This window comes from Rhinichthys klamathensis, unplaced genomic scaffold, assembly GCF_029890125.1.
Source record: "Rhinichthys klamathensis goyatoka isolate OS25496 unplaced genomic scaffold, OSU_Roscu_1.1 h1tg000019l_1, whole genome shotgun sequence".
NCBI classification, from domain to species: Eukaryota; Metazoa; Chordata; class Actinopteri; order Cypriniformes; family Leuciscidae; genus Rhinichthys; species Rhinichthys klamathensis.
Window position 1 is genome coordinate 1,763,780 of NW_026606570.1, and position 9,380 is coordinate 1,773,159.

At 49.0% G+C, this 9,380-nt stretch overlaps 1 protein-coding gene across 1 annotated transcript; it reads left to right on the forward strand.

Moving 5' to 3' along the window:
- Positions 1-409: 409 nt before the first annotated feature.
- Positions 410-4,209, forward strand: LOC130071244 (E3 SUMO-protein ligase ZBED1-like). Its single transcript, XM_056235942.1, has 5 exons — positions 410-470; positions 827-1,017; positions 1,988-2,128; positions 2,232-2,907; positions 3,215-4,209. Exons 1-5 carry the CDS (start codon positions 410-412, stop codon positions 4,207-4,209), a joined length of 2,064 nt encoding a protein of 687 aa, XP_056091917.1.
- The last annotated feature ends 5,171 nt before the right edge of the window (positions 4,210-9,380 follow it).

Sequence of the window (9,380 nt, forward strand, 5' to 3'; positions counted from 1 at the left end):
TCATTAAAGCCATAATCCATGAACCAAGCCAATCAGCTACGAGGTGAATCACAACACTACAAATTTTTATTTGAAAAAAAACAACAACAAAAACACTTGAGAATCGGAGAAAAAGACAAAGGTTCAATACTGTGTACTTCACGGCTTTACTAATGGAAAGAACTAGAATCTCATGAAGCATTACGAACAGCATAACTGAATTAAATAATATGTAGCTATTATAAAACCCTTTTACAGATGTTGATTATATATAAAAACAAAGCATTTTAAAAGTTTATTGCAAAGTTTATAAACAGTAGGCTATTTTTGCGTTTACAGACACTAACGTTATTATATATCTCCTCGCGACAGCACCTCCCTGGCCAATTCCTCTGAGGAAGGACCTCCTTTCTCAAGGACGGGGCACCCTATGGCACCCTCGCCCCGATCTCTGGAACCTCCACGTGTGGCTCCTGGACGGGAGAAGGCAGGTTCGATCAGTGTCGTGCTTTCCTTCCTCCAAGAGGGGTTGGAGCGAAGGCTGTCTCCCTCCACCCTGAAAGTCTATGTTGCCGCTATCGCCACACATTGTGGCGATATGGAGAAAAGCGTTCCATATCGGCTTTTCCACATTTCCTTATGGGCGGAAACCAATGGGGAAATGGAAGATAAAAGAGAGCTAGAAACGGAAGTGAGGGGAAGAAAAAGAAAGAAACGGAAGTGAGAGAACGAAAAAGAGGAAACACACGTGTAGGAGATTGAAGTGGGACCCAAGTTACCTGAAGAAAGTTGCTGCTATTGTCTGCGGGAAATTCTGTGTATGTGCTGCTGGGATCGATTGCTGAAGGGACAGAGAAATACAGCTCTTCCTGGTTCGTTGCGTTGCCTGGAGCAGCACTATCCAGTTTGATTCGCCTGCCTCAGGTTATTGAAGTGGGACTCTCACGTTACCTGAAGGACGTTGCTGCTGTTATCCGCTGGAAATCCTGTGCTGCTGGGTGTGACGGCCAAAGTGACGGAGAAATACCGCTCTTCCAGGTTCGTTGCGTTGCATGGAGCAACACTATCCAGGTTGATTCGCCTGTTTCAGGTACTGATCTTGTTGCCATCACTTTTAAACCTCATGTCAAAGCCTTCGAACTCTCCTCCGAACTTTTTAACCTCACCAAACAAACTCAAAGCTCTTTTCTCCAGGCCAAGGGATTCCCGGCCATTGCACAGACTGCTTCATGTGGTCATTATACACCCGCACACACACATACACGCTCCGTACACGCACGCGCATACACCAAATATGTATATATGTATTTGTTTATTATTTATTTTCTTTGTTTTGTTTATTGCATTTTCTTTGTTGATGAAGTGGAACATGAAAGACTGAGTTCAAACAAATAGCGAACTTATGGACACTTGTGATCCAATGACTCTCGTGATTTCTCTTTGTGTGAATATTTGAATGTGAACTTAAAATTGTTTCTTTTGTTTTGACATGTGAACAAAAAAATAATACAAACTCTGTGAAAATTGAATTGTGGGTATCAGTTTATTTTTATTTTTTTTGTATGTAACAGTGGTTGGAGCTATCCAGCATATATATTTTGTTTTCTTGACAAGTTGAACTTGTCTGGCACCCGAATGATTTTAAACCAAACCTAGCCTTATTGAAAACCCATACTGGTTTGGTAAAGCCACCGTTACAGAAGTGGCGCCCGAACAGGGACACCTTTGAAACCGTAACCCTCAGATATATATATAAAAAAAAACTTTAACTTTGAATTTGAGTTTCCCTTGAGGAATACTTAACCCTCTGGGGACCAAGAACGCGCCCGCTCGTTTTGCTGTTTTTTTTTCACATAGCAGTAGGGCTGGGAAAAAAATCGATTTGAAATAAAAATCGAGTTGGTAGGTCAAATCGATTCACATTTTCAAAAAATCGATTTTTTAGATTTTTTTTCTCTCCCTCATCAGTATAGCATATACATTTTGCATTCGCCAAATCTTCCTTCAGAGTTTCCGTAGCACGCTCCCTACGGCGCAACCCTCTGCCACTCCCCCGACGGCAGCGTATTCATATACAAACAACAACATGGCAGAAAGAGAGCAGCTCCTTCCGAAGGAAATGCTCATCGACGTCAGTAGTGTGGAGTTGGTATGGATTTACAGAATCTGATGAGGAACAGAAAATACCTCGATGCAAACTTTGTCTAAAGGCTGTTGTTGTTGCTGGTAGCAGTACGACAAATCTGTTTCAGCATTTAAAGCGAAAACATGCGGCTGAGTGGGAGAAGTGTCGCCAACTTCGATCAGAAAACGACTCTAGTGGCGTTAGCGCTAGCACCCCGTTAGCAAAGCAAACAACTCTTCAACAAAGCTTTTCAAGCAGTGTACCGTATGAGAAGAGCGGGGCAAGGTGGAAAGCCATAACGGAGGCAATTACCCTCTACATAGATACGGATATGCTGCCAGTGTACTCTGTTGAGAAGAGAGGGTTTAACAACTTGCTGAAAGTTTTGGACGCTCGATATACAGTACCCAGCCGCAAGTATTTCTCTGATGTTGCTCTTCCTCAGCTGTATAACAACACTCGGCAAAAGATAATAAGCGAGTTGAAGGGAATTGACTTTTACGCTGCCACTACTGACCTGTGGTCGAGCCGAACCATGCAGCCTTACATGTGTCTTACGGTTCATTATGTCAGCGAGAGCTGGGAGATGCGAAGCGTCTGTCTCCAAACGTCATATTTCCCTCAGGACCATACGGGCCAAACTATTGCACAAGAGTTAAAGGATGCTCTGAACTCCTGGGGCCTTTCAGAGGAGCGCCTTTCCTGTATGACGACCGACAGTGGCTCCAATGTAATCAGGGCTATGAAGGACAATAATTGGCCAAACCTCAAGTGCTTTGGACATCGACTGCACAATGCTGTCGGTAAGTTTGTGTGAAAATAAGTTTATATTTTTTCAACTCAACATTGTTATATGCATTTCCCCTGACTATTTTAAAAGGTAGTTTTTTGGTCAATACTACTAGTACTACACTGATTTATCTATTACCATTTAAGACTATATGGTATAAGTATGGTGTTACAATAAATATGGGAAAAATACATTTCTAAAATAAAGATAAAAATAATTTGTATTTTGTACCTTAGCTGTGTGTGTAGGGAATGTTTAAAAAATGTACACTTACTAAAACTAAATATTGTTTTTGTTTTTTTGTTCTTTTTTTATTATAGTGAATGGTGTGAAAGATGAACGGATTGACCGTGCCATTGGAGTGTGTAAAAAGGCAGTTTCTGCTTTTTCATACAGTTGGAAAAAAAGACGGGACATGGCAGAGGTTCAGGCAGAGCTGGGTCTTCCTCCTCATCAACTGGTAACCGAGTCACTGACAAGATGGGGTTCGCGCCAAAAAATGATTGATCGTCTTCTCGAACAAGAGAGAGCCATCGTCCGTGTTCTGGGTGCTGATAAAAAGACCCGCCATCTTGTTCCTACATGGCAAGATCTGGAGGTTTTAGATGCCACAAATAAAGCGATCAAACCCCTTCAGGACTTTACTGACGCGTTGTCCGGAGAATCTTATGTAAGCGTTTCATACATTAAACCTGTGCTGCATCTGTTCAAAACAAGTCTCCTTCAGCGAGAAGAGAAAGATGTAGATCTCACTGCTACAATAAAAAGAAACATTATGTGCTACCTTGAACAGAAATACAGTGACCCTGAGAATGACGAGCTCCTGGACATGGCTTCTCTAATGGATCCACGGTTCCGTACCACCTACATTACCCTGGACAAGTTGGACATTGTTAAGAAAAGAGCGGTCACTGAGCTTTCTGCCCTCTGCTCAGAGGAAGAAGGTCCTACTGTACAAATGTGTCAAGAAGAGAGCCCACCTAAGAAGAAAACTTTAGCTGCCTTCTTCAAGAAAGCAGCACCTGCTGCATCACTGTCCCACCAGTCAACAAAGGAGAAAATTGAAGCAGAGCTCACCTCCTACTTACTGGGTCCTGAGGTGGATCCTGACACTAACCCACTTGAGTGGTGGAAGCAGCATCAGCCCAACTTCACAAGACTCAGTCATCTGGCAAAAAAATACCTGGCCATTCCAGCAACTAGCGCCCCATCGGAGAGGGTCTTTAGTGTGGGTGGGGGTATTGTCACCTGTAACCGAACTTGCCTCAAGCCTGCTGTAGTTGATAGGCTAATTTTCCTCGCAAAGAATGTTTAAAATGCAATTAAAATGCATTTTATGTTGTTTAAAATGCATGTTTAAAATGCATTTTTTATGGAGAGTCGAGAGTGGTGTTACTGTTCAACTGTACATGTTCAATTCCATTAAGAGTTACCTCATGATTTTTTGTTGTTTTATTAGCTCAATCCAAATACATTACAAATAATTTGGATGTTGCACAATCTTTGTTGCACACTGAACAGTGACAGTGCAATTTTGTTCATGTTGATGCACTTTAATTAAATACAATAAATCATTATGATTTTTTGTTGTTTTATTAGCTCAATCCAAATACACTACAAATAATTTGGATCTTGCACAATCTTTGTTGCACAGTGACAGTGCAATTTTGTTTATGTTGATGCACTAATTAAATACAATAAATATATATTTTCAAAATATATTTACAGTTTGCAGTTATTTTGTTTTAAATGGAAGGGGGGGAAAAAATCGAATCGAAAATCGTAAATCGAGTTTTTTATAAAAAAATCGCAGATTTTTTTGGGGGGGAAAATCGCCCAGCCCTACATAGCAGCAACATAAACTTAAAATACTCCGTCATTTATGGTCGTATAAATAAAATAAATACATGATTATAAACTATAGAGGGTCTTCTTTTTTTGTGTACACTCACATTAACATCAAAGCCTTGTTTTTTTTTTTTAAATAAATAAAATAAACAGGGTGCGCTTTCAGCTCACTCTGTCTCCGCAAAAATCTTTCTGAAACATGTCTGGAAAATGAACGGAAACTCCGCTAATACTTATCACACAAACATGAAACATATACGTCTAAAGAACGCTTTAAATTTCTACTTTTAAATAAAACAATTCACATTTAAAACAAATATTCTCCTGCAATGTAATCTGTCTGAAATTAAAGAGAAGTACAGTTCCCTTTCGTTGTCACTCCGAGTTCCGTCGGATGGCGACGAATGGGGGTTTCGCTTAGAAAGCCTATCGACTTCGAGTATACAAAACGAGCCAATGGCAAACAAATGCCATGGGTCTGCGGAATTTGCATGGCGCAACTCCGCCCCACCTCGTGGGGATAAAAGGAGAAAGCCGGCAATATGCAGATATGTTTTTGCTTCGGAGCCAAGATGTTCTCTTCACTCCTGCAGTCTATTCTCTGACTATCTTCGAGAATCTTCAAGACGAGCAGCTTCCAGTCGGTGTTGGTGTGATGGCGTGTTCCAGCGAGTTTCACATTCCTGCCTGCTGATCTGAACAGCTGTGTGCTTCTCCCTGGGCGCTTCAGCACTGCTGCAAGCTTTTCTCACACAAAAAGAGCGTGCATGCGGCGCGTCTTTTTAAAGACGATCTGCCCGTGCATTTCTGAGTGCGGTAGCCTGATAGATTCAGCTGATGGGCACGAGCGCTGTTTTGACGTGTTTGGGCTTCGATCACGTTCGAACAGCGCTCGCGGATGCGTCACGTTCTCTAAGGGGAACATGACCATCGCAATGACGGTCAAGACTCAATGAGCTCAACTGAGTGAGAGTCCCCTCATCCACACCCCGATCTATTTTCTCCACGTGAGAGAATACTTTGGCTGGTGGCCAGGGTGACCTGAGATGGCTGGTGTGGAACTAAACCGCCGATTAAAATCCGTGGTCCACACCCCTCTCTTTAACATTGCAACCCGCGCGGTTCTGAATGAGTTAGCTGGTCAGAGCCGCGTCCAGAGGACGCCGGCGGGCCGGCATCTCATTCAGTTCCCCGGCTGATGAAATCATGTCTATCGCCGCGTCACAAGGTGAGCTGGAGTCCTTTGGAAGTGAGGGCTCGTCTATGTTGCCACTCTCGGGTGTGCAACATAGCGAGTCTGATCCAGAGTTGACAGCTATGCTTCCCGGGCCGCCGCGAGTATCGGGCATGTGTGGATTACTCTGCCATGTCTCGAGCACTCAAGGCTGATGATTGGTTTTGGGGAGGCGAACCCAAAATCCTTTCTACCCGGATGTGCATGAAGAGGTTATGAGATCGTGAGAGTCTCCTTTGACTTCGCGACTGCTCAGCAGCCTCTTCCACCTTCTCTGCCCTCGAGAGGCCGCGGCCATGGGTACACTGGGGTTCCCCCCGTGGAGTGTTCTGTGGCAGCACGTCTGTGCCCCCACAGCGCCTCCACCTGGCGTGGCGACCCTAAGCACCCCTCCAATGTCTGTAGGTTTTTTGTCTACTCCGGTGGCAAAGACCTATAGAGCAGCGGACAGGCTGCCGTCTCACTGCATGTTATTGCCATCCTTCGGGGTGCTCAATGACATGCACGAGGGTAGGGCTGATTCAGGGCTCATCTAAGAGACTGCCTGCCGCCACCGACCTCGCTCTACGAGTGACGAAGGTGACCGCACGCTCCCTGGGTCAGGTGATGTCCACTTGTGTGGTCAGACATTTCTGGGTTAACCTGGTTGATATGCGCGAGGCTGAGCGAACCCGCTTCCTCAACTCCCCCATATCCCAGGCTGGCCCTTCGGCGGCGCGGCTGAGGACTCTGCCCAACAGTTCTCGGCCGCCCAGAAGCAGACTGAGGCTACCAAACACGTTCTGACCCCGCGGCCAGCTGCTGCCGCCGGCTCAGACGCCTCAGTCAGCTTGCCGCCGAACGCGCCCTCCTGCGACTTTCGCCCCCTCCCGCCCGGCCCCAGCAGCTCCGGGCCGCGCCGTGGAGGTGGTCGCAGGAAAGCGCCCCAGCCCGTACCAGCCCCGCAGCCTGCCAAATGCCGGGCAAAGCGGCGCTCCCGTTACGGGCAGCTCAGAGATGGGTTGCAGTTCTCCAGGAGGTGGTTGCAGGGCCACTCCTTTCCCCGGTGGAGGGCCGGGGGAGAACCTCTTTTTCCAGAGAGCTGACTTCCCATCTCTAAGCACACAGAGTTCTCGGACGACACGGTGCGCCGCCCCCGGGCCGTGCACCCCTCGTCCTCCTCTGTCCCAGAGCCGGATGACAGTGCGCGCCGTCCCCGGACCGTGCCGCTCTCATCCTCCTCTGTCGCCAGACCCCTGGCAGAGCAGACCCCCGTGGAACGTTCGTCCTTCCATGGTCTCCTCTGTCAGGACTCTGCGGTCTATGACTGTACCCTCACACCGGGGCTGCTATGCCGTCCACGTCTGGGTCAGCCATACCGCCTCGCTGCTCCACCGACGGGAAGTCTGTGGTTCGCGTGACCCCGCTGGTACAGTCCTTGGGAGCCTGGCTAGAGCTTCCCAACCTGTCCCGCTGGGTCGCACGAACGATCAGGCTCGGCTACGCGATTCAGTTTGCGCGGTCTCCTCCCCGCTTCAGGGGAGTCCGCTCCACTTTGGTCGGTGGCAATGCCCCTATCATGAGAGCGGAGGTTGCCACCCTGCTGGCGAAGGGTGCGATCGAGACTGTCCCTCCAGCCGAAATGAGGACCGGCTTCTACAGCCCGTACTTCATTGTCCCGAAGAAAACCGGTGGGTTACGGCCAATCCTGGACCTGCGCGCTCTGAACCGCTCCCTTCACAGGCTGCCGTTCAAGATGCTCACCGCCAAACGCGTTTTCGAATGTGTGCGGCACCAGGATTGGTTTGCAGCGATCGACCTGAAGGACGCCTACTTTCATGTCTCCATTCTCCCTCGACACAGACCGTTCCTGCGGTTTGCTTTCGAGGGGCAGGCATATCAGTACGCAGTTCTCCCATTCGGGCTAGCCCTGTCTCCTCGCGTCTTCACGAAGGTCGTCGAGGCAGCCCTTGTTCCCCTCCGGGAACACGGGGTTCGCATTCTGAATTACCTCGACGACTGGCTAATTCTAGCTCACTCTCGAGATCAGCTTTGCGAACACAGGGACTTGGTGCTCCGCCATGTAGCCCGTCTGGGCCTTCGGGTCAACTGGGAGAAGAGCAAACTTTGCCCCGTGCAGAGGATCTCTTTTCTCGGTATGGAGTTTGACTTGGTCGCCATGTCCGCGCAGCTTACGAGTGAGCGCCCGCAGTCACTGCTGACTTGCCTGAAACAGTTCGAGGGCAAGAGTGCGGTTCCACTGAAACTTTTTCAGAGGCTCCTGGGGCATATGGCATCTGCAGCCGCGGCAACGCCGCTCGGATTGCTTCATATGAGACCGCTTCAGCTCTGGCTTCGCGACCGAGTCCCGAGGTGGGCATGGCAACACGGCACCCTCCGAGTACCAGTTACTCCGACCTGCCGTCAGACCTTCACCCCGTGGTTGAACCTTAGTTTTCCACGGGCCGGTGTGCCCCTGGAACGAGCTTCCCGGCATGTTGTGGTTACAACAGATGCCTCTGCCACGGGCTGGGGCGCCATGTGCAATGGACGTGCTGCCGCGGGCTCCTGGACAGGACCCCGCCGCTTGTGGCACGTCAATTGCCTCGAGTTGCTGGCTGTACGTCTTGTTCTGCGCCGCTCCCAGGCCGTGCTCAAGAATCAACACGTACTAGTCCGATCAGACAATACCGCCACTGTAGCGTACATCAACCGTCAAGGTGGTCTACGCTCCCGCCGTATGTCGCAACTCGCCCACCACCTCCTCTTATGGAGTCAGAAGCATCTGAGGTCGCTTCGTGCCATTTATATCTCCGGAGCCCTGAACTGTGCAGCCGACGAGCTTTCACGGCTTCAGCCCCTCCCGGGAGATTGGCGTCTCCATCCCCAGTCGGTTCAGCTGATTTGGGACCAGTTCGGGGACGCACAGATAGATCTGTTGCCTCTCACGACTCGACCCATTGCGCCCTGTATTATTCCCTGACCGAGGGCACGCTCGGCACGGATGCACTGGCGCACAGCTGGCCGCGGGGCCGCAAATATGCGTTTCCCCCAGTGAGCCTTCTTGCGCAATTCCTGCGCAAGGTCAGGGAGGACGAGGAGCAGGTCACTCTGGTCGCGCCGTACTGGCCCACCCGGACCTGGTTCTCCGAACTCATACTCCTCGCGACAGCACCTCCTTGGCCAATTCCTCTGAGGAAGGACCTCCTTTCTCAGGGACGTGGCACCCTATGGCACCCTCGTCCCGATCTTTGGAACCTCCACGTGTGGCTCCTGGACGGGACGAGGCAGGTTTGAGTACCCTACCACCAGCGGTGGTGGCTACCATCACTTCCGCTAGAGCGTCGTCCACGAGACACGTCTATGCGTTGAAGTGGAACCTCTTCGTCAACTGGTGCTCTTCTCACCAAGAAGACCCCCGGAGA